The 26022-nt window shown below is 37.2% G+C and overlaps 3 protein-coding genes across 4 annotated transcripts in view; 2 read left to right on the top strand and 1 right to left on the bottom strand.

Moving 5' to 3' along the window:
• Positions 1-2411: 2411 nt before the first annotated feature.
• Positions 2412-5975, bottom strand: LOC127168208 (zinc finger protein 501). The gene is made up of 3 exons (XM_051114819.1): positions 5557-5975; positions 5282-5470; positions 2412-4519 (listed from the first exon to the last, which is right to left on the bottom strand). Exons 1-3 carry the CDS (start codon positions 5615-5617, stop codon positions 3279-3281), a joined length of 1491 nt encoding a protein of 496 aa, XP_050970776.1. The 5' UTR covers positions 5618-5975; the 3' UTR covers positions 2412-3278.
• Positions 5976-8565: 2590 nt separating this feature from the next.
• On the top strand, positions 8566-19830 carry puf60b (poly-U binding splicing factor b). 2 transcript variants are annotated; one of them, XM_051114815.1, is made up of 11 exons: positions 8566-8675; positions 9703-9785; positions 9913-10008; positions 11421-11510; positions 13723-13884; positions 15392-15484; positions 16134-16347; positions 16667-16857; positions 17075-17192; positions 18327-18589; positions 19109-19830. In XM_051114815.1, the coding sequence occupies exons 3-11, from the start codon at positions 9928-9930 to the stop codon at positions 19406-19408; spliced, it is 1512 nt and encodes a 503-aa protein (XP_050970772.1). In that variant the 5' UTR covers positions 8566-8675; positions 9703-9785; positions 9913-9927; the 3' UTR covers positions 19409-19830. The 2 variants fall into 2 exon arrangements, with proteins under 2 accessions (XP_050970772.1, XP_050970771.1); XM_051114814.1 differs by lacking the exons at positions 8566-8675; positions 9703-9785 and adding an exon at positions 12437-12487 and having other exon boundaries at positions 9896-10008.
• A 2801-nt stretch (positions 19831-22631) lies between these two features.
• The window catches only part of scrib (scribble planar cell polarity protein), an 87758-nt gene continuing 84367 nt past the window's right edge, over positions 22632-26022 (top strand). The window contains 1 exon segment of the mRNA XM_051114800.1: positions 22632-23872. Coding sequence (XP_050970757.1) covers positions 23714-23872 — 159 coding nt within the window. The 5' untranslated portion in view covers positions 22632-23713.

Raw genomic sequence — 26022 nt, 5'->3', positions numbered from 1 at the left:
AGGGAAATGAATTATTGCAAAAACAACCAAACCAATTATGCAGAATCCTTTCCTAGCCAGGAGTGGAACATGATGGACATCTAGGACATGGTAATAAAATGCATTTCGGTTGTTTGTTCTACTTGTAAAAGGAAGGCCCTCTGTGTTTCATTAATGTCCTACAGAGGATTCCCAAACAGATTTATTGATGTTTCATAAACAACTGACTTATATTAAATGGGCTAATGTGTTGAACTGCATTTGGATAAAATGACCAACATTAATGCATAAATTGGCAAGTGTACAAGCACGAACACTAATTGTCACATTCACATTTACTTGCATGAAAAGTAATGGAATTTGCGATTTAAGTGCTTTAGCAAGAGTAAAATCAAAGCGACTCTCAATAAAGTCTCGGTTAAAAACATGTTTTGGTATTAAAGCACTGTTATTGTTATTTTTACTCAAGGTCCAAACCTGAAAAATAAAATTCCATTTTCTGTTATGAATACATTTTAGTGTTTTTGTCCCTGACTGACTTTATTTAAAGTCAGTTAAATATTAAGCAGAACACATTGCAATGTGTGACAACCATAGTCAGCACTGTGTGAGTGGAGTACTATGACACACTCTCATTTTAACGCCTATAAAAAGAAGTATGTCACATACAGTTCAACAAGACATTCACTCTTCATTCGGGCGCTTTCAGTGAAGCAGCTATCCTCTAAATCATTTCTACAGATTTATGCTCTACTTTATCACATCCCTGTCATCTTTTCCCATTTTCAGATCAAGGTTAACACCCACATGTTGTAATAGTGGATGTCTACAGTAAAAATTGTGTTGATAATAGATGCACTTGTCAGGCTTATTGATGAAACTTTCATAAATATGTGTTTTATGTATGGCTGCATGTTTATTTGATATTTTAATATTTGTTCATTTTAGGTCTGGTGGTACAGACCTATAAAAGTTGTTGTGTTTTCAGACAATTTTTTGGGGGTGGGAATTTTCTTCATTAACATTTATAAACAGACATTTCATTTTATTTGATAGTCTATACTTTTAATATTACAGTAAAAACAGCTAATGATATTTACTTACATGTAACACTGTGCTTAGAGTCAAATTTGACCTTGAGGTATTATATGACAATTCTAAAACCTTTAAATGAGTGATGGCCAATGCATTCAAATGCACATACTGCCCTCTTTTGGTTGATCTTGAACTGTAAAACAGCTCACCTAAGGGTGGCATAGTGAGGCTCATTATTTTCAGTGCTATTTTGTCATAGACTATAGAAAATAAAGGTTTTTCATTGTTATCTATTTCCATGAAGAGCCTTTAACATACTTAAAACTTTTCCATTGCACGTAAGTTTCATAATAGTGGAAAAGATACTTTAGATTATATTATACCCTGGTGAAAAAATGCCGGTAGGTATGTTTTGATGCTGGGATGCTGGTTAGGTATGTTTTGATGCTGGTTTAAGCTGGTCCTTAGCTGGTTTATGCTGGCGCTTTGCTGGTTTTTGCTGGTCCTTTGCTGGTTTATGCTGGTCATGTTGCTGGTCAAGGACCAGCATCAACCAGCAAAGGACCAGCATAAACCAACTAAGGACCAGCTTAAACCAGCATCAAAACATACCTATCCAGCATCCCAGCATCAAAACATGCCTACCAGCATATGCTGTTTTTTTCACCAGGGTAGCTAAATGTTCTTCACGCTAAAATAATGGTTCTTTTAAGAACTATTCACTGTTCCCTTCTTTGAGGAGTGAATGGTTCTTCTGTGGCATTTAAACGTGCAAAGCTGTTGTTGCTTAGATTTATGTGGTTATTTATGCTTAGCTAATGAAATGTCATGAATGAATCCACCTTATACTTCAACGCGGAAGTAATGCCGCGTTTCAGACATAAAGGAAAAGGGAACATCTGACTTGAAATGTCCAACTGCCAGTTTCAGTCCAGTCAATCACACTTCACGACCTCACGTTAACATATTTCTGTCAAGTATAATTAAAAAAAGATTTAAAAAAAAAATGCTGCCTTTCGTTTTGAAAACAGCTGACGAAAAGCTCACATTAGGGTATCATTTTATTAACCTCATGTCTAGAGTTTGACATAAGGTAACTCCATGGTGTAGAAAAATAACGAGAAGAATAACAACAGTAACGGTAAATGTTGCACTACAAACCAGTGTGTTCATAATTAAGATAATACATCAAAATAATATGGTAAGACACACAAGTTTGCCATATGAAGCAGCAAAACCAGCTGTTTTGTACAACTAAAAATCGCTGGATGCAGAATCCAGACCCATAAAATTTACAAATGGCTGCGCCCACTTTTATGCTGAAAAATAAGGTGGATACATTAAAGTCAACAAAAAACATTTGATGGCACACGTCAGTTAAATATATTCATATTTTATTTTCTTACAGATTGTATGTAAAAACGTCAAATAGAAAAAGACAACATGTATCTATGTAACGTCAATCCGCTGTTTTTCCTGCAAGTTTTCATACTACTATATGCTTATATACACATGAGACTAATGCTAATATCATTGTTATACATAAAGCTACTCTATTTGTCATAATATGTTTGTTTTTTTCCTTGAATTTTGAAGCTTAACTTTGTCATATTTGAAATACCTGTCCTTCCAGTAGATTAACTTCCTTGTTGGTCTGTTTGGTTAAAAAGAAAAGGTATTTTTCACTTTTCTAAATAAGTAAAAGAGTGTTTATTTGTGTAAGTAAAAAAAACTTTTTAAATACATGTAAAAACATTGTATACATGCTCTTTATGTTGCATAAAAATATACAATAAAGTCTTTACATTGTACCCAAAACGTTTCAGCATGACTTGATTATAATAGGATAAGAAAATAGATTATACATCAGATAAATATAAATCATTCATTTAAATTAAAGTCACTGTTTTCATACACAGTACAAAATATTAATACCTGTATAAAAAACTCTGAAAATCCATAAGCAATTTCTTTTCAAAGAAAGGTCAGACAGCTAATTTCTTCCTGAATCACCGAAGATGTATAAATAATGAAAAAGATATATGGCATTCCTGAACATACCTCCAAAAACAACTTTGAGTGGACAGTTTAAGACACAAGCAAGACTGAAAAAATCAGTAATCTGCATTTACCCATTTACGTCTTACAATCAACAGAATTGCATAGTAATGTAATCGGCATGTTAAAACTTCACCACTGTGACCAATGTGATTTCAACACTCAATAATATATATTCCAAATATTATATTAATAGAAGGACTTCCTTATTTATGGTGCACTCTCTGGTGTGTTAGCAGGCTTCTCTTGTCTTTGAAGGTCTTCCCACAGTCCGAGCAGGGGAATGGCCTTTCTCCTGTGTGAGTGCGTTCATGCACTTTGAGTTGTGACGTCTGTTTGAAGCCCATGCCGCAGACAGAGCAGGGATAAGGCTTTTCTCCCGTATGTACCCTCAGATGTATCCGAAGCTCTGCAGCCCTGCGGAAGCTCTTTCCACACTCTGAGCAATGGTGAGGGCGTGCTTCGCTGTGAGTGTTCAGATGCATTTTCAGGTCAAATGACCGACGGAAGCCCTTTCCACATTCAGTGCAGGAATACGGCCTTTCATCCGAGTGTGTGCGTTGGTGACTCCTCAGCAGATACAAATGCGTAAAGGCCTTTCCGCAGTGAGTACACTGATGGTGCTTCTCTCCTTTGTGACGCTGCTGGTGTTCTTTAAGTTGACAGAAAGCACCGAAAGCTTCACTACACAACCCGCAGCGAAACGCTTTCTCTTCTGACTGAGGTGGCTGGTGCTCTTTTAGTCTCCTGCTGTCGGTGAAGGTCTTGTTGCATACGGTGCATCGATAAGGCTTTTCGCCTGTGTGAATCCGCCTGTGTGCGATCAAATTGGCATGTCCCTTGAAGCGCTTCTCGCACACACCGCACACGTAAGGCCTTTCTCCCGAATGAACACGTCTGTGAACTTTAAGTCCTCCCAGCTGGCAGAACGTCTTCCCGCATTCTTTGCACTCATAAGGTTTTTCACCAGTATGGGTTCGCAGGTGAACTCGTAACGCTCCGGATGTTGAAAAGGCCTTCCAGCATTGTGAGCACGTGAACGGCTTCTCTCCTGTATGAACCCTTTGGTGAATTCGTAGATCTATAAGTTGCTGGAAACCCTTGCCACACTCAGGGCAGTGATGACGTTTTTCATTTCTGTGAAGTCTGCGGTGATTAGAAAACGACCCTGACTGAGCAAAGCTCTTTCCACATTCAGAGCAGTGGTAGGGTTTTTCTCCTGAGTGAACACGCAGATGTACTTTTAGTTCAGAGGACGTAATGAACCTCTTGCCGCACTCAGGACAACCATGAGGCCTTTCTCCTGAATGAACTAGTTTATGTCTTTTAAAGTGAACTGACGTTTTGAAGTTTTGTCCGCATTTACCACAATAGTGGTTTGATTTGTTAGAGCGGACTCCTGTTTTTGTGCTCTTTCTTGAGCAACTCCTTTTCCTTTTACCAGTTTCTTAAAAGAAAAAAAGAAAGACAGTGGACATATAGTATGTAATAAGTGTAATCTGAACAATACAACATTTTAATTTTAGCATTCAAAGCATTCAAACATGTAATTTTTGTTCAAATTGATCTTTCACATGATGGCTAATACTAACATAATATTTAGCCCACTGGGTCAGTAAATCACTCTTCTGTTGTTGTTTATGATGTAGCAAAATCTGATGTAGAAAAAATGTTGAGCTATTGTCATGTTAATTATTTAGTATTTTATTAGATCTGTGCAGTTTGTTAATATTAATACATATTTAATATATATTAATATACATTTTATTATTTATTCATTTATTTATGTAGTTAATTAGTAATTATTTGTTTTTTAATTTTTTATTTTTGTAGGACAAATAATTTTGATTTTGGTACTCACTTGGAAATCTGAATCCTGAAGCAAAACCAGCTGAGAATCACTTGCTTGATTTAAATGTTTATTTATTTTTTATTTATCATTATTAAACTATTGTTACCAATATACGGTACAGATCAAACGTTTGGGGTTAGTACAATTTTTTAATGTTTTTAGCATATACAAATACTCAAAGTATGTTTTCTATCTGCATATATTTTAAAAATGTAATTTATTCCTGTGATGGCAACGCTGACGCTCTTATCAATGGTCCATTGTGCTGCTTATCTTTTTATTTTATTTTAGTCCACATCAAAATCAAAATGTGACTAAATTCACCATGGTGATCTCTATGCAATTTTGCAATTTTACCTTGTTTGGGGACCCCAGGCTCCTCCTTATCTGTGAGCATGGTTGAATCCTGCTTGGCTGGACACATGTCAGAAGCTTCCTCATCCCTAACATCATCATCTTTTTTTAACCCCACACAAATGTCAAACACACTGGGGTGATCACAAGAAGATGGACTTGGATCTGGCTTCTCTTCATTCACCTTAATCACTAGATGTAATTACAACACATTATATACACGTATAATCAAACGATCACGTGATTTCTTAATCGTCGGTACAGGCTGAATTACTCACAGTGCTCTTGGTGTCCAGATGGGTCCGTCAATATCTCTATTGCAGCCAAAAGAACATCCATGCCAGTAATTAGTGTCGGTCCGTCAAATAGTAAAATATATTAACCATGACTGAAGCAGGTGCATATTCTCCTACGGACCGCCAAGACTCTGAAAAGCACCTGTCTCGAACACTAAACTTTTATTTTAATCGCAATACCTTTGTTGGTTTAAAGCACACGTTTCGGATATACTACAGGTGAAATTGTTACAGTCCAGAGAGTACAGTAGCATGGAATTTACCACTTTAGCGTTTTTGTCGCCGCACGTTTAACTAGTACACTGACGTTCATGTCTATAATGATTTGTGGTATTAAAACCAAAAGTGAACGGACACGAAGTACACAAAAAGTCCCGAAGATGTAATTGTTTTGAACATTTACTTCCTACTTCCGCATTACGAGTTTTCTTTCTGCGAGTTCTTGTAAACCTAGTGGTTTACAGTTGCCCTGTACAGTTAATGTAACGAGGTGATTAAGACAGTGGACATTTAAAGGGCAGGATTAAATACTAAAATGTATTTAAGTTAAGAAATAAGTTATTACATAAATGTTATTATTATATATTATTATTATGTTTTAAAATAAAATGTTTTAAACAAACAATCAAATACAGATATGGTCTATCAATGCACCACAACAGTGTTTTATACTGTTATGTCTGCTTCTGGATCTCAACATCTACATATGACACTTCTTGCTTATTTACTTTAATAGCTTAAAGTTTGCATGGCAGAATCTGCAAAATGTTAATTACTTTACCAAAATAAGTGGGATCATACAAAATGCATATTATTTTTTATTTAGTACTGACCTGCATAAAAGACGTTTACATATAGTCCACAAGAGAAAAAACTGTTAAACAGTTAAACTGCCCACTGTTCTTCAGAAAAATCCTTCAGGTCTCACTAATTCTTTGGTTTTCCAGCATTTTTGTGTATTTGAGCCCTTTCCAACAATGACTGCGTGATTTTGAGATCCATGTTTTCACACTGAGGACAACTGAGAGACTCATATGCAACTATTTCAGGACATTCAAACACTCAATGCTACTGCAGAAGGAAAAATGACACATTAAAACATTTTGAATTGGAAGTCAGTGGGAGTAAATTTAACTGATTTTGTCTTCTGGAAAACATGTATCTTCTGTAGCTTCTGAAGGGCAGTACTAAATTTTATACATATATATATATATATATATATATAGGTTTCTATGTAAGTACTGGTACTTCTGATTGGGCTGAGGCTGGAATTTTAGCAAGTCTGAAGTAAAAGTATTTGATGGACGTATACTATGTGTCAGGAGCATTCACTCACTATCATTATCTCATTTTTGACCAAGATGGCTTTTTGCTGGTTTTGCTTCTGAACTCTTCATATAACTCTTCATATCTTCATTCTGTTCGAAAGTTTACACCCCTGGCTCTTAATGCATTGTGTTTCCTTCTGGAGCATCAGTGAGTGTTTGAACCTTCTGTAATAGTTGCATATGAGTCCCTCAGTGTAAAAAGATGGATCTCAAAATCATACAGTCATTGTTGGAAAGGGTTCAAATACACAACATGCTGAAAAACCAAAGAATTTGTGGGACCTGAAGAACAGTGGGCAGTTTAACTGTTCAGAACAAACAACAGACTCATGAACAACTATCACCAAACAAAACAAACAAACAACAACAAAAAAAATTATTCAAGTAACAACACAGTAGACTATTAAGAATCAAGCATATAAAAACTTTTGAATGGGGTCATTAGTATAAATTCAACTATTATTTTCTCCTGTATACTATATGTACACTACCGTTCAAAAGTTTGGGGTCAGTAAGACTTGTAATAGTCTTTAAAGAAGTCTCTTATGCTCATCAAGGCTGCATTTATTTGATTAAAAATATAGAAAAAAAACAGTAATATGCAAAATGTTTTTACAATATAAAATAATGTTTTTTATTTTAACATACTTTAAAATAGAATTTATTCCTGTGATGAAAAGCTGAATTTTTATCAGCTGTTACTCCAGTCTTAAGTGTCACATGATCCTTCAGAAATCATTCTAATATGCGGATTTATTATTAGAATGATCAGTGTTGGATAAGATCAACAGTTGTGCTGCCAAATATTTTTTGGAACCTGTGATTTTTTTTTCAGGATTCTTTCATGAATAACAAGTTTAAAAAGTACAGTATTTATTCAAAATATAAATATTTTATAACAATGAAAAAATTATTTATCATTAACTTTTAATAAACTTTTAATTATTAACTTAATACAAAAAAAAAAAGAAAAAAAAAAAAGAAACAATAAAAATGTAGACCCCAAACTTTTGAACGGTAGTGTATATATAACGTTTTTTATATGAAATATCTTAGTACTAAAGAAAAAATACCACACATTTTGTATGATCCCTCTTATTTTGGTAAAATAATTAACATTTTGCAAGGTGTATGTAAACTTTTGACCTCAACTGTACCTATACATCAGTGTTATCTGAATATAACAAAACATACATTATAAAAAACTCTACCAAATATAATATCTTACAGTAATTCCGAAGAACACATCTTTTTAAACTAAAGACCTCCCTTGATCGTGCAATTTCTTAAATTTCGTTCCCATTTTGATCTCAACCTGGTGGAGGCAGTCTACTTAAATAAGAAAGCGATTGCTGATGCACCAGAGAAGAAGATGTTTCTTTGAAATTCTAAGTGACTCTTACAAAACTGGAAAGGCAGCTGACGGAGGCTCTGCTGGTTTGAGACGTAAAGCCTGCAGGGGGCGTGTCATGGCTCAGTACCAGTCTTTCTAGTACGAAACTCACATTTTCCATAAATAAACAAATAAATACGAAAATATTTAAAAATTAAAACGTTTTTTCAAACGCCCATGCAATCCATGTATAAAATGTAACAAGTATCTGTCATAATCCAGAGACGCCGCCATCAGATCGTTTGCTAACTGCTGTTCTAGATCACGTGACCAGAATCGTTCAGCGGAAGGCGCGCGCCGCTCCAGGTTCCGCTCTGTTTCTATGGTGTTGCAGAGTTCTCAATGTGGATCACTACATGGCGGTAACGCGGAACACTGCGGTAATGATGATTACCTAACACGTTTATTTCAATATAGAAATATGTTTAAACATCTCCATGATTATAGTTTACACTGGGTGAATTTAGTCGAAATACATTTCTTACTGTTTCTATATATCTCAAGTCGTGTACACACGAGGCCTGCATGAAAGCTCGTTAGCTTCTGTTCATTGCTAACCAGGCTAGCAGTGTACTGCTGTGCTTTTCATTCGTGCGTTTTCTGGGTTATCTAGGATTTGCCTTATATTACGAAACGGCTACAGCTTGTTTGAGACGCATGTAGATAGTAAGCCCATGAATCCTGCACCGCTTGCCTAAATTACTGTATTTAACAGCTGTAAGTCAGCTAGCACCGCCGCTGATGTAATGTACAAGCACAAGCGCGCCACTGCTGTGTCTACAACCCCTCTTTGTTGATATAGCTCATTTGAAGATGCTAAAACTCTCAGTTCACTTTAGCGATGATAGTGTGTGTAACTTACGCTAAGCCAAGAATGGCAGAAAATGCAAAAACGCAAATGGATGTTGTACGAGTTGTTCAGTTATAGTGTTTCTTGTAAGATTTTTAAATGAACACAGTTTTCATTATGACTCAGGTTCATGATTGATTCTGAATCTGATTGGAGCAGTTTGCATCTTCTAGAGCAAATAATCTAGTAGTATAATGACTGAGCACGAAGAGCGTACAGTATTTTAACACTGTGCTACTGTCAGGAAAGACAATGTACACCTACTGATACTGGAGATATGCTAATGACCAGCAGTTGCTTAAAGGCATAGTTCCACCTAAAATTCTGTCGTTAGTTATTGTTTTTAATGTTTTTATAAATCTGTGTGACTGACTTTCTCCTGGGGAGCACAAAAGGGAATGAATTGGGTGAAAAGTAAATGGTGAGTGAGGCTGTCATTCAGCCTTTACCCTTTTGTGTTTCATGGAAGAAAGTAAGTCAGCTATCCGTAGTTTTTTTTCTCATTGCACTTGTACAGTGTTTTTAAATTATGTTGTGTGCATTTCCATGAAACACAGATCATTGTAAAATTGTGAGTGCTTTGCCAGCAAGTCTCCACGGCTTCACAATCCTGGTTGACGTAATACGGTTCGCCTCATAGGTAAGCTGCCAAATCTTTCTTTAGTGTGTAATATTTTTTCTATCCATGTCTATTTTGGGCAAGCTATAGATTGAAGAAGTGATAAATTCAGATTTTTTATTCTATGTCTATTGTATTGCTTTCTCAGTGAGGCAAAGGTCTGATGATGGAGAATGGACAAGGCACAGGTGCAAAGCTTGTATTACCGCCTCTTACACCAGAGCAACAGGAGGCGCTACAAAAGGTAATAACAGATTTTTAATGTTTTACTTTATTTTTGGACTTTGGTGCCTTGTTAGAAACATAAGAGGGAAACTTGTGGAGATAGAGAGGGAATGGGATCAGTACAGGTCACGGGCTGAACTCCAACCTGTGCCACCTGCTCCAGTGTGTCAAGAGTGGGTGTGCTAGTGATGTGCCCCAGCTCCTTCTTAAAATAGATTCTTAATTAAAAGAGTTAAGGCCATAGAATGCTGTTCCATAACTCTGATTGGAGCTGGGGTCACGAATGTTTTTTGTTTGAAACGTGACCATCAACTGTCTGTGTTAGAATGTTACATGGAAAAAATCCTCCAAACGAGCACTCAAATATGTAGCACATGAATATTGGGTAAAATAGACCAATTTGGATTAGACGTCACAGTTACGTCACGTGCAGCTGCATAAACTGATAAAAAGTGGAGTAAAATCCATAAAATAAGAGAAAAAAAATTTATGTTGTGCCTTTGGATGTCAGAATCGGAATGCAAATCATTTTTATAAAATACTGTCATCAAAGGCTCCATTTGAAGCTGAATGCAGATGTTTAATGGATGAAACCCACTGTTTACTCTACTTTTAAAGCATAAAATTGATTTGAACAATAGGTCTAAGTAATATTGACATATGAAGTTCATAGGGGACATATTATATTAGCCCTACAGTTACACCATGAAATACTATTTAAACCTATAACATTTTACATTTGCCTATTTTGTCTCACTGTTCTTTCGCAAATGTAAGTTCATATCTTGTATTTCAGATTTTCTAATTCGATTTAACGCAACAATAATGAGTTTGTCAATTCTGAGGGGGAAAAAGCCAGAAGTGTGGGATGTAAACTCATGATTCTTATTTGTAGAAAATATAAAAAGGACCCCTTTAAATAATACATATGTGAACAGTAGTGGTTTTTATTTTGTCTTACAGTCTTTTTACTGTAAAATAGTAGATTTTCAACTTTTTAAATAAATGCCTACAGTTGGTCAAAAGTTTACATACACCTTGCAGAATCTGCAAAATGTTAATTATTTTACCAAAATATGAGGGATCATGCAAAATGCATGTTATTTTTTATTTAGTACTGACCTGAATAAGATATTTCACATAAGACGAAAGTCCACAAGAGAAAATAATACAGTAGTCAACATTTGAAGTGGATGATTCTGAGCCAAGGGAAAAAGTGAGAATGACGAGTGGATTTTTCTTATCAGAAGATATATTCTTGGAATTCCAAGAGTATAGTCAGAATTTTAAAACAAAAAGTCAAATTGACCTTTTTTAAATTTGAAACATTTAAAGTCATTTTCTGCCACCAAAAACCTCATCACTGTTTTCAAATTAGTCTAGAGCTGTTATTTTGTTATAAGGTAAAGTGCCTTTGTCTCTCTTTTTTAGGCTAAGAAGTATGCCATGGAACAGAGCATCAAGAGTGTTTTAGTGAAACAGACCATCGCCCACCAGCAGCAGCAGCTCACAAACTTACAGGTGAGCTAATATTATGATCTGATTATGCAGGATGCTTTAAATGTGTTACAGTGTAAATGTTTTCTTATTTGAAATAAAAGCAGTAGTGTAACTGAAACTACATAGTGTCATATAAAGGTGCAGGATTTAAAATGCTGAACTGACTGAAGCAAGTCTGCAAAAAAGGAACTGATCTTTCAGACTTGCATATTATTTTATTTAGCATTGGATGTTGATCTTTTAATTATACATTAGGGATTCATGACAATTCAGGAAATTGTAAATGATCCCTCTGTTTAAGCATTGTGATATCTGTAAGGAACCTTAAATTCCCACTGCTAAAGTTTTTACGCTTAGGTGGTCAGGAAGTCTCTGTGTTTTTTTCTTTTTTTCACAGATCACAAGTTTTGTGAATGCTGTTTTTATTTTGTCAGATTAGCCTCGAGATTAGACTGGAACACTCCACTGGAATAACTCATCATGCATTATTTTGTTTGCCCTCCCTCTCTGCCAGTTTGGTTGAGGTCTGCTTTTTCTGGGATTCATATGTATACTTATATCTTGAAAATGGACATAGTATGTACTGCACTACCCAAGCAGACATCATAATGACTGAAGAGTCAACAGCAGATGAGTTATCCGAAGGAAACATTCACACCCTATGCTCAGTTTATTTCTTGACTTTGTGAACAAATGGAAAATCTGAGCAGACTACTCATTGCCTTTGTTGAAAGCAATGCCTTTTAGTAGCTCTGTTGCTTTAATTGTGAAATGTTTCAGGTTTTCAGTCAAATTAAGTGGTGTTTTGAGAAGGTGGGCAGAGTTTAAAGTTGAGTTCGGAGGCATTGACCAGTCAGAGAGACTGTCTGGAATACTATGTCTGTCTGCAAAGGATAAAAGAGATATCTAACCTTTTTCAGCACTTTTCCATCTTTACTGTGTTTCAGATGGCAGCAGTGACAATGGGCTTTGGAGATCCTCTCTCATCTTTACAATCGGTCAATAGATTAACTATTATTTACCTTCTGTACGCGTTTTGGCATAATGACCGTTACCCTTCTTTAACCGCCACTGGCCTGATACGCTAGACATTTGCAGCAGCATATTTAAAAAGCAGACATGGCTTTGTTGTGAATGAAGTGTTTGTTTTTGGTCACCCATTTCATTAAGCAGGATGCAAGTTGACACAACATGAACTACCTCCATGAACTGACTCTACTGTTTCAGTGTTAATTAATGCCATGGGAGCTGTTTTAAATCACAGGGACAGGATAGAGGACTTTTGACAATTGCTCAGGGCATTCCTCATTTACTGACAGTCCATTCCATATTTGCCATTCTGAATTACTGCATGGCCACCCGTGCGTGTGCCCTCATGTCACTGCGCACTGAAGTTTATTTTTCTATCTGGAGCTCCATTTGTCGTGAGAAATCTTGTGGGGATTGTGTGTGTTGTGAATGGTGTGGATGATCCATTTCTCCTTTGTGAATATGCTGTGGCATAGAAATGTCATGTTTGTCTGCTGTTAAAAAAAAAAAGAAAAAAAAAGAGGGCTAGCGGTCACTACGACAATCCAAATTGAATCTGCCTAAAATTTGAGCCTTGTGTGTAATCGTATACTTTCGTCATGTGGCTGACATGCAATCCAAAACTTGAATGATAAATAATGTTTAAACAATGATAAATGTGTTGTTTGGTTTGACTAAAAGTGTGAAACGGATAGATTTGTGCTGATTCTCCCTCAACACTGATCTGATATGTAAGTCCAAAAGCTCACCTCATGAAAAGAGAACTGATTTCACCTCCGCTCATTATCCAGGGAACTTAGTTGTGCTAAGGGGTTACTTTCACACGTTAACTATTTAGGCTATCAGTATTCTTGGGCAGAATTCAGGTCAGTTATAACTCTACACGTTTTAGTCTGCAAGCACTCACACTAATTTAGGAACGTGCAAGCAGCACTCTCGAATGGTAAGAAGGGGCTGTGCCACATGTTCCTAATTCACGTTGCTGTGCTTGTCGTTAATGGTAAGTGAAGTAAGTAATGAGTAAGCATAGAGGACCAAAGGAAGTGGGAACTAGTACTAAAACAGAAGCTTTAAAAAAAAATCCTTTAATCCCTTGCTATATTTGATCTCATTGTCTTTGGTGCTTTGTGTTTTTTTCCCTCTGCTTTTTGTTGTTCACTAGCTAATATTCTCTATTGTTGTCTCTTCCTTTCATGACCGCCAGGTGGCAGCACAGAGGCAGCGAGCTCTGGCCATCATGTGCCGTGTATATGTGGGCTCCATTTATTACGAGCTGGGGGAAGATACCATCCGGCAGGCCTTCGCCCCCTTTGGTCCCATTAAGAGCATTGATATGTCTTGGGACTCGGTCACCATGAAACACAAGGTATGCTATGAGCCATATCTGGGTCATATTTTGCCAATTATGCCCCTTTAAAATATGTAATATATTTATTACATCTTGCAATAAATCTCAAGTGTCTCCAGAATGTGCCTGTGAATTTTCAATTTAAAATACCACACATATAATTTATTATACCAGGCTGTATATTCCCTTTTTTGGTGCTGGTTTTGTGTGTGTGTGTCCTGCAGCAGCAGCAGCAACAACAAACAAATCATCTGTTTGTTTTTGATTATCATCTCTATCGTGCTCACAAGACGTTGCACAAGTTTATGCATGCAATTAAAAACCCTTGTCAGTTTAATCTTCTTATTTACTTCTCTCTTTTTTTTCCTAATGATAAATGCCAAATGATAAATATGTAAACAGTAGTGGTTGTTTTGTTGTACTTTTTTTTATTATTATTATTATTATTATTAAAATTATAGTTGGGTTACAGTCTTTTTTACTGTAAAATAGTAGCTTTTCAACTTTTTAAATAAATGCCTAACGTACAGTTGAGGCCAAAAGTTTGCATACACCTTGCAGAATCTGCAAAATGTTCATTATTTTACCAAAATAAGAGGGGTCATATAAAATGCATGCTATTTTTTTTTATTTAGTACTGACCTAAATAAGATACTTCTCATGAAATGTGTTTACATATAGTCCACAAGAGAAAATAACAGAGTAATCAACATTTGAAGTGGATCAAAACAAGTTCATCAAAGTTGTCCTAAGACAAGAATGGAAATTATAGTTGTTCATGAGTCCCTAGTTTGTCCTGAATAGATAAAACTGCCCGCTGTTCTTCAGAAAAATCCTTTAGGTTCTGCAAATTCTGTGGTTTTTCAGCTTTTTTGTGTATTTGAAACCTTTCCAACAATGACTGTATGATTTTGAAATCTATCTTTTCACACTGAGGACAACTGACGGACTCATATGCAACTATTACAGAAGGATCAAACACTCACTGATGCTCCAGAAGGAAAAACAATGCATTAAGAGCCTAAATTTCATATATCAAAGGGTTTAAATACACAAAAGTGTTGAAAAATCAAAGAATTTGTGGGACAGCGGACAGTTGAACTGTTCAGGACAAACAAGGGACAACTATCAGTAAACAAAAAAGAAAAAAAACAGCTGTGGATCATTTAGTTAACGACATACTATTAAGAATCAAGTGTATGTAAACTTTTGAAAGGGGTTATTTTTATTCTCTTGTGGACTATATGTAAACATCTTTTATGTGAAATATCTTATTCAGGTCATTACTAAATAAAAAACAAAACATGTATTTTGTATGATCCCTCCTATTTTGGTAAAATAATAAACATTCTGCAGATTCTGAAAGGTTTATGCAAACATTTGACCTCAATTGTACTTTAAAATGTTTTTTATTCTTGTGGTGGCTGCATCAGCAGCCATTATTCCACTCTTCAGTGTCAAATGATCCTTTATATGTCTCGTAGAAAGTATGTAAACCTTGTGCACATTGAAAACTCTGTCTCAGGGCTTTGCCTTTGTGGAGTATGAGGTTCCTGAAGCAGCTCAGCTGGCCTTGGAGCAGATGAACTCAGTCATGCTGGGTGGAAGGAACATTAAGGTGGGTTCCAAACAGGACAATCAGTGTTAAACTTCCTTTTTATCTGACAGTAAGATATTTTTTCCTGTTTTGTTGCGTTTTGTGTGAGTCAGAGACGCTGTCAACAGACTTAATGTAGCTCTGCCAGTACCTGTGGTGTGTTGTGTTGTGGTGTGGGTGTGTGTGTGTGTGTGTGTGTCTTCATGTGCATATCTTTTCTTCTAACCTGAAAGTGAGTGTATGCAATGCCATGCTTCCACACTGTCAAACTGTTTGTTTTCGGAGCTCCGTTTCTCTAGGAGCTGCAGAGGGAGCGTCTGTATGAGGCAGGCTCTTCTCTGTCCGGGATGTGCTGATGATGGGCTGCGCCTGGCTGGTGTTTGCTTGGCCGCCCCAACTGCAGCACAGATACCACCAATACAAAAATCTGTTTTTTAACAATCACAGACACACATTAGTCACGAGTAAACCTTTTTTTTTTATTTTATTTATTTATTTATTTTTTTGCTCCTCTGTAACACACACATGGTTTCATAGTGACCAGTACTATGGCTATAGTGTTTTTTGTTTTCCTTTCGCATCCACTTTTGCATTTACATACACAAGCACACATTCATTCCTTCATACACTTACACTTAGTGGCCCCTGTGTGCTGGTATGTGTACTGTAGGTGGGGCGGCCAAGTAACATTGGACAGGCGCAGCCTATCATCGACCAACTGGCAGAGGAGGCACGTGCCTACAACCGAATCTATGTAGCCTGTATTCACCCTGATCTATCTGACGACGACATTAAGAGCGTCTTTGAGGCCTTCGGAAAGATTAAAAGTTGTATGCTGGCACGGGAACCGACCACGGGAAAGCACAAGGGCTACGGATTTATTGGTGAGCTGTCTAGAAAGCACTGTAAACCCTATGTGGAGAGTGAGTCAATGCTGTATGTTGTACCTTTGTGCAACTGACAAATCATTTCAAGTGTTCCAGCAACACCTGTTTATGAAATGTCTTTCCAAAATCCAGATACTTTAAGTGAAGTTCACTGAGTTGAACCATGCTTTTTACCTATAGACATGGCCAGTTAAAGTATGAATTATGCAAGAATCATATGTGTAGACAGATTCATAAAGCTTCCAGAGATGTGAGATATGAAAACATATTATAAGCCTAGATTGAGGAACCACTTTCTCCATTTCACCATGGGTAGAATATGAAAAGCCTCAGTCAGCGCTGGATGCAGTCTCGTCTATGAACCTGTTTGACCTTGGAGGTCAGTACTTAAGAGTGGGGAAGGCTGTTACTCCTCCCATGCCTCTGTTGACGCCTACAACCCCTGGAGGTCTGCCTCCTGCTGCAGCTGTGGCGGCTGCTGCTGCGACCGCCAAGATCACTGCCCAGGTGAGAATTAAACCCTAGATGGGGCTTAACGCTAGTTTTCTATTACAGGAAAAATGGTGTACATCTGGGATTTGGTAGGGTTCAGAGAAGCTGTTGTTGATGTGCTGATGCAGTTACACATGCTATGCATATTGCTTACCAAACCAGGGATTTTACGTTGACGTGAAAAATGTCGTTTCACGTTTGTTTTTGCATTGTTTTAATGTTGTTGCTGCAGGAGGCTGTTGCTGGAGCGACAGTGCTGGGTTCTCTCGCTTCACCAGCGCACATTCTCAGTCAGCAAATGGGACTTCCACAGGCTGTACTGGCTGCCCAGGCCCCTGGCATCATCACAGGTCTGCAGAAATCAATGAACACATTGACGCTTCAAGATGATTGTTCAGTGTGAAAAGCGTTTTATTATTTATTTACTGTAACAGCTTTTGATGCATCTGTTCAGACCAATATAAGCATTCTTTTGCCACCAATGCAGTTTTAGTTTTTACAGAGAGGGGTTCTATATTGTCTTCTCCATTTGAACTGCTTTTGTTTTTGTCAACGTTTGACCAATTCTCAATTTACTTATGTATTTATTTATTTATTTATTTTTTAAGATTTTTTTAAAAATGTAACTACAAAATGAATCAAGTAACTTTTTCTGTTTTTAACCCTCTAGTTAAAGAAAATTTTATTCCAGGTGCACCACACATTAACATGATGTAAATGTTAAACAAATCACTTGTTAAATATCTTTGCAGAAAAGATGTATGAACTATTACATCTTGTATAAACTTGTCTTATACATATTATATGTGAAGAAATAATACAAGGAAAATGATTTAAAAAAAATCTCACGTCAAGGTAATTTAAATTCAAAATAGCTGAAGGTATAACCAGTAGAACTATAAATCTTCTGTAAAAACAATAAACAGCAGCTTTCAGCCTGTCACCATAATGCAAACATAAAAATCAAACATTCAGTAGAAGTTCTTCACAGGTTTTTTTTATTCGATTGCCCTGCTTTTCCATTGTTTATTCTTTGTAAACATGGACACGTTTGACTGTTGCACTCGTGTCTCTTGCAGCATCTCATGCATGAAAGGGCAGTATAAAAAGTTCACTCCCATCTTCTTGGGTGTTTTACCTATTCCACTGCCTGCGTTGCATTTTGGTCAACACAAAAGCACATTCTGTGTGAAAAGCGGCTAGCAATATGAGCGTGTCACACGTGAGTGGTTAATTGCGTGCACCAACATGCAGTTGGACTGTAATTCCAACATTTCTATTCAAAGTTGCGATTCCACAAATTCTAAAGAATAAAATTGTGGCAAAACATTATGATTAATCTATCAAATTGGAAAAATCGCCTAGACCTACTTTGCTGTTACATAAAACTCTGACTTGGTGGCACTTGAACTGAGTATTTTGCTAATTGATTGAACTGAATGTTAACTGAATCACTCATGTTTGTCCTATGATCCATTTGATAGGTGTGACACCTGCTCGCCCCACTCTTCCTGTAGTCCCTCAGGTTGGTTTGGTCAACCCAGTACTAGCATCCCCACCAGTCACGACACCTGCGTCTGCGGGAACACCAACGTCTGCAGCACAAACACATACAGAAGTAAAGAGAGAGGAAGACAACAGGCGGACTGAAGACCAGAGTGCGCCAGTCGGAAATGGACAGGACAGTGAACTAGAGCAGCTAAGTGTCAGTGCAAGTGGAGGAAAACAAACAGTCATGCAGTCAAAGGTTAGACAGCATTACCTTGGTTGTGCATTAAAGATTAGTGACACAATTGTAAATTTAGTCCCAAGTCCTGAGAGTAAGTTAAGAGCAATCTAGTTTTCAGCAACGTTTAGGAAGCGCTGTATGAATAAATCAAATGTTTCTGCAAAGAAGCCAAGTTCAAAAATGTTATTAAAGGCAATCGAATTAGTTCACCCGAAACTAAAATGTTGTTATTCTTTATTCACCCTCATGTTGTTCCAAACCTGTAGAAGTTCCTTGCTTCTGAACGCAAGAGATATTTTGAATAATGTTGGTAACCAAATAGGCAGCCATTGACTTTCCCCATGCTATGGAACCATCAACTGTTTGTTAACCAACATTCTTCAAATATCTTCTTTTGAGTTTAGCAGAAGAAAGAAACTCAGATTTGGAACAACCCAAGGGTGAATGAATAAAGGCAGAATTTCATTTTTGAGTGAACTGTTCCTGAAGTATCTTACATTTACCCCCTTTTTTCTACTTCTGTTTGCCCATGTGCAGTCAACAGTTATGGTGCTACGCAACATGGTGGGCCCAGAGGACATTGACGATGACCTGGAAGGCGAAGTGATGGAGGAATGTGGGAAGTATGGTGCTGTTAATCGGGTTATCATATACCAGGAACGACAGGGTGAGGAGGACGATGCTGAGATAATAGTGAAGATCTTTGTGGAGTTCTCTGATGCTGATGAAATGAACAAGGCCATCCAGGCTCTCAACAACCGCTGGTTTGCAGGTCGCAAGGTTGTTGCCGAGTTGTACGATCAAGAGCGTTTTAATAACAGTGACCTCTCTGCATAAGACTGTCTCGAAATGGCCACTGGGCCCGTCTTCTGGCACTCAAACTCACTCAGCTTTCATCACTGCTGCTTGAGATCCGGGCCTCTTTGAAACTTGTAATTATTTTTTTATTGATGTTGATAGTAATAATATTATTGGAAAAATCCCAATGGTGGGATTTAGCTTAGGACAAAAAAACATGCTCCTCATACATTTACTTTGTGTCACCTACTGTGAAAGACTTGCATTTTTTTTTAACAGTCGTTATTATTTGCAGGGTTTTGTTTTCTAATTTTGAAGAAAAGATGCAATTTTCCCCTTTCCCACCCCACTTTTTTACAAATGGCAACTTTTTCTCCACTGACATTGTGTTCGGACCCTAAACATTGTGTTGGTGACATTGGTTCTGGCTTTACCAAAACAATAAATTTCTCTAATATGCAGTGTTGTCCCAGTCTTTCATATGGATGGTTGGATGATGTTTTAAGGCTTAAACCATTTCGCTGATGTACGTCACACAAACACCATTATACACACAGTAGAACAACATGAACATGAAGTTTAATTTCAGATAATTGATGGTCATTTTTGATCAAGTGTTGAAACAAGCTAAAGTGCATGTCGCTAGCATGTTTCCCATCTAATGCTGATTCATATTAAAATCCCTGTATGTTTTTGTGTTACTGGGGATATTTCTCATTCCTGGCTATTTTCTCCCAGTGAGTGTAAGTTTCAATTCTTCAAATTCAGAGTTCCTCTGCTCTAGTATGTTCAAAGTGCTAAAAGCCTACCCAGCAGGCTGCTTAGTCATGGTGTATTTACATACAATGCTTTTAAAGTGTAGTGTTACATATAGAGTGTGTTAGAATTGTATTACTGGTCTAAATTGTTGGCCATTTTAGGTGAGAAATTGATGTAAACATCAATATTTTAGGTGACTATCCATATATCTATCTATCAACCATCCTGAACACTTCAAATTGTCAACCAGAAAGACAATTTAACTTTACACAGAGTTCTGTCCTTTAAAAAAGAAAAGTACATTACCAATGAATAACAAATGGGTTTACATTTAGCTGCTCTAGATTTTTAATCAACAAGTGAGGTTGAATTGTATTAGACACAGAACTGAAATTAATAAAAAAGCAAACAAAGATAAGGTCCTTCAAACGTTTCAAAATTAAGTGCATGATGCTGTTTACTGCATCCTCAGTTACTCTTCCTTGTTTATAGGCAAACTGTAAAGGACCCAGAACACCCTAAAAACCACCTAGAAACTACAAAGGACACCCTAGCAAACAACACAGCAATCAATTAGTCCTAAAACATTCAACATTGACCTTTAGGAATTTTTTTTTTTAAATGCAAAACTGCTTCAGACTTCTGATTTTTAAAAAGTATTTCATCTTAAAACTGCTTCAAAATCTATCTATATAGATAACTCACTTTTAAAACTACTTTTAACTACTTCAAACTTAAAACCCTCTGACTTAAAGCTATCTACTTAAAACTTTCTGGCCAGGCTTCCTCAAGTCAACTTAAAGTTTGTTCAAAAAGTCTGATGGTTAATTCAAATATTCTAACAATCAAGAATACCAAATCAGCATCTTGAATCTTTTGGAATCACAAAATAATTCTTGGTTAATTGTTTTCAGTATATCAGGACTCCCAGTTTCTGTTTAAAAAATAAAAAATTGAAAACAAGCAGTATAGTCATACTTGGAGCAGAAATGCTAAAGGAAATACTTAAGCCAGCATGTGGGGTTTTCAAATACTGTGTTGGACAATGGGGGGCCAAAAGTCCAAGTAAAAAATTTTGAGAACCACATACACACACAAGGTGAAACAGAGATCAAATTAGTTCTGTAGAATGTTATCTTTTAAAGCATTTCAATATCTGAGGCTACTTTAGAACATTAAAGATAAGTGTTTCAACTGTACCTGGTATTTTTTATGGGTACAAATGAAACACATGTACTTGTCTTTGAGAACAATATGAACTATTTATAGCAGGGGTCTAAAATGTGAAGGGCCACAAAGTACAATTCAAATCATAAGATTTGATTTAAGACAATATTTGCACTTTTACTGACATTTTTATAAATTCAACTATTATTTTCCCGTGGGCTATATGTAAAGTCCTTTTATGTGAAATATCTCAATCAGGTCAGTACTAATTACTTAATTACTTAAGTCTTGCTTGTCCTTGTCCTATTTCAGATAATACTGACCAAAAACAAAAAAACAATGAAAAAATCTGGAACAAAAAAAAATAAAATAAAATAAATTGGATTTATAGTTTGTTTTGCTATATTAATGCAAAAAATAATTAATACTCAGAGTATTAAACAATACAGCAAAAACAGTAAAATTTGGAAATATTTTTACTATTTAACTGTTTTCAATTTGAATATATTTTAAAATGTAGTTTATTCCTGTGATCAAAGCTAAATTATTATTATTATTTTCAATATTTAAAACAGGTGAGTACATTTTTGATGATTGAACTCTGATGAATAGAAAGACCCAAAGGTCAGCACTTATCTGAAATAAACATTTTTGGTAACATTATGCACTACAGTATTCAAAAGCTTGGAGTCAGTATGATTATTTATTTATTGGGGGAAATAAATTATAGAAATGAATACTTTCATTTTGCAAGGATGCTTTAAATTGACAAAAAGTGATGATAAAGACATTTATAATGTTACAAAAGATTTCAGATAAATGCTGTTCTTCTGAACTTTCTATTCATCTAAGAAACCTGAAAACATTCAACTGCTTTTAAAATAATAATAATTATTATTGTTATTATTATTATTTTTGAGCTGCAAATCAGAATATTAGAATGATTTCTGGAGGATCATGTGACTGGAGTAATGATGCTAAAATCGCAGGAATAAATTACATTTTAAAATATATTCCAATAGAAACAGCTATTTTTTAAATAATATTTACAAATGCTGGATCAAATAAATGCAGGCTTGGTGAGCAGAAAAGACTTTTTGACAGACAACTTTTGACTGGAAGTGTAGTATTGATCACAATTTCTTTAGCAGACTAATAAAAATAATCACGTGAAAAAAAAAACTCATTTGTAATGACTAGGTTTTGTGTGGTAATGGAAAAAAATATTTAATCTGTACACTGTTGTTTCCGCGGGGCGGCGTAGGCGCATTAGCTAGACTTCAGCTAGACTTCCCTTTCCTCCTCCAGACTCCTAGAGGTCGCCATCCGGAGGAGTAATTGCGATGCCGTGTGCCGTGGAATTGCGTGCGAGAGGCGCTCAGAGAGACTCACAACAGTGAGGCGGAGCTGGGAATGGATCAGCTACTGAAGCCTTACTTAACTCAGAATCTCCCCTCACTCGCCTACAAGAGCAGGAAATTCCCCGGCAGATAAAGCCCAGAAAAAGCGTCGCGCACGTCCTAAGGCTAACCACCTATATGAGGAGGACAGAGAGGTTCGTGACGGATCGGTCCGGACTCGATACCAGGACGGGCAGTAGAGCAGCACAAAGCCGGTGGAGTGTCTCCGGAGCGGGTGCGATCAGCCCAGCCCCCCACATACACACACACAGAGAACCGGCCTGCTGCTCTTAGCCTGTTGCTGCTGTGTATGTGAGCTCATCACAACAGTCGCACGCCTATCTCACATATCTCAGCGACACTCACGTCTGTAAGTAGTTTCGAGTTGTTTTGTCTTTGTTTCGAAGCTGGCTGGTGGATTTCGTAGCGGTTGGCGGACTATAGCGCTCTGCAGCTGGCTAATCAGTTAGCTGTAGCATACCGTCGTGTGTACGGCAGCCTCCTGGGCACGATGTAGTTTGATTATTGGACCTCATTTTATTATTACAAGACAAAACATGTTTGATAAAAGGGCGCGGGACATGAACCAACGAGTTTGGCGTATTTAAACTCCGCTTGTTCTCCATGTTAACCCGGAGTCACTTATTCCCTGCGACATAATCTCGTTTAATTCGGCGAGGAGCTGTTTATGCTGCAAAACTGTGTGCAACACATAAAATGTGTGTTTTGTCGACTTCACTCGGCTGATGTTGAACCAAACTGTGAATCTGCTGAGTAACTCGGCTTGTGTGTGAGGAGATACTGAATGGAGGGCTGACTGGACTGGTCATCTGGATGTCCCCTGCCATCATTGGAGTTAGTGGACATTTGCAGGACAACCGTTCGCGAAGGGGCTTTCATTCGACTGGTTTTGGTGGATAAAGTCCAGGGAGTCAGACGGGGCAGGACCAGCCCGTATCCTCATCATTTGGCTGCTTGAGTGAGTCCCCGATGCGGAGGGGCTGAGTGTGCCCGGGACATGCTGAAGTGTATCCCGCTGTGGCGGTGTAACCGTCATGTCGAGTCCGTGGATAAGCGACACTGCTCGCTCACTGCGGTGCCCGATGAGATCTACCGCTACAACCGCAGTCTGGAGGAGCTGCTCCTGGACGCCAACCAGCTGAGAGAGCTTCCCAAGGTAAGACCCTGCTATGTCCCATCACTTACACTCATTCGTGCTGGTCTCTCTGCTTGTCAGCTTCAATTATAAATTATGCACAGACCTGTAGCTGTTGTGACGTCTTGGCACACATGAATGTGGTTAAACCGTGGCTCTTGTTTCAAAGTTTCCCACAGTCTAGAAAGCTTAGACATTTAAGAAGTCACCTCATGCTTAATGAAATGCTTCATGGGCTAGGTGTTTTCTTTTTTGTCTTCTTTTGGTGTGTAGTAGTTTAAATGTTTAACTTTATATCACCATACTTCCCCAGATGATTAATTATGGTGCATTGAGACTTGTTTTGCATTACAAGTTTTCTGAAATGTTGTGTTCAGATATGCAAAGGAGACATTATCTAATCAAATAATCACTCATTGGCAACCACATATTCAAAATTTTTGTTTCACTTTGTTGACACATTTGTCTGTTGGGGGGGATACTGTCAACAACTAGGGGAAAAAAAAATCAAAATTTGTTAGGAATAAAACTGTTATAGCTATCAGGTGAATGATGTATAGACCCTTCTGTAAAAAATAATTTAGTTTGGAATTAAACTGGAAAGTTTTGAATATGTGCTACTGTAGGTGCAACTGAATTTGCTAATGAGGAAAAAAAACTAATTTTGAGAAAACAAAAAGATATGTATTGCAATTGAAATCAATAGATGCAAATAGTGTTTTCATGATGCATCATTAATCGTCCATATTGTACCATATTGTAACGATGAGACTGAACTGAAACTTGCATATTTAAGGCGTTTGTGGTTGACCAAACTGAACCAGGATTTCCAGGGCAAGAATCTTGACAACGTTCATGTTTGTTCTTATCATTTCCTGTCAGGTAGATGAAATATTAGGCTAATATCTTAATTAATACTCATACTTATCTTTACCACCTATTAACTTTAGTTTGTTAAAATATTGTGGCCATTCCTGCCTACTAAGTTCTTCTCTATGTGATTAGCAGCATCCACTTGTTTGTTCTGTGGTTTAGACAGCATAAATTATCAGATCAACATATTAATTAACTGTGCATTACACACTGTTGTTTACATCTGAGTTTCTCCAATCTGACAGTGCATCCAGGTAACTGGCCAAACCATGACTTAAGTGCAAACCCTCTATATATGTGTATTAAATTTAATGCTTAAATGTGTTTTGCATGCTTTCCTTTCACTACTCTGGCAGAAGACATGGTATGGGTGCAAAATAGCTCACAGTTGACCAGAGAATAAAAAGCAATGGGTTTTTTTTTTTTTTTAAAGTTATTCTGTAAGTATTCTGTACTAAGGTTGAAATAACAGTCTATAGCATGTGTTGCCTTGTTTGCAGATTTTGTGAGATTGAGAGCACATTCTCTGCCCCACACTTAAAAAATTGAAGAAATAATTTATTTCTTGTGGAGGAATGGCACAAAAGACTGATGTCTAAATTTGACAGGCTAGCCTCCTTTGGGGGCACTTTAGCGTGTTACGCATCTGTCTCACTAACCACGCTAAAAGCTGTTTGCTTTGTCCTTTTAATTTGGATTTCCTCTGTGTTTTGTGTGAGTGTGTGTGTGAATGAGAGAGAGAGATCCTGCTGACTTGGCTGTGAATCAAGCCCAGTAGTCTCTACATACGTAAACTCACAAGGAGGGTTTTTTTTTAACTTGAGTATTTGCATCCGCTCATAAGAGTCACGAGAGACTGTTGGTGAGTTGCCAGAGCTAGTGTTTCTTAAAGTACACTGATGGCAAAATAAGCAAACATGCTTGATTCAACATTTAAACTACTGTAAGCCGTTGACAACTGCCGCCCAGTCATTTGAAGAGCTCTTCTGTAGGGCGTATAATGCCAGGACTGTTGGCAAAGCCTCACTGGCAGAAGACGCAATCTGTGTTAGCCAGTCTACACTCAGCATTGCTAACAGGGTCAGACAGAACGGCACAGGATCCCTTGACCGTGATGTGGAATAGCTGATCCGAGTGGACAGGTCAGGCCCTGAGCTTGGAGGTCTGTGTATGTGTGTGTATACTGTGTGCAGACAGTTGGCATATGGCTTCCCCTCAGCCCTGTGGCAGAGAGAGGGTGAAAGAGAAACAAAAATTCAGGCAGCTCATGCCTGAAAAAAGAGGTGTGGAGTATCAGA

This window comes from Labeo rohita, chromosome 7, assembly GCF_022985175.1.
Source record: "Labeo rohita strain BAU-BD-2019 chromosome 7, IGBB_LRoh.1.0, whole genome shotgun sequence".
In the NCBI taxonomy this organism is placed as follows: domain Eukaryota; kingdom Metazoa; phylum Chordata; class Actinopteri; order Cypriniformes; family Cyprinidae; genus Labeo; species Labeo rohita.
The sequence above is the reverse complement of the archived record's forward strand: the minus strand, read 5'-3'. Positions and strand labels throughout refer to the sequence as shown.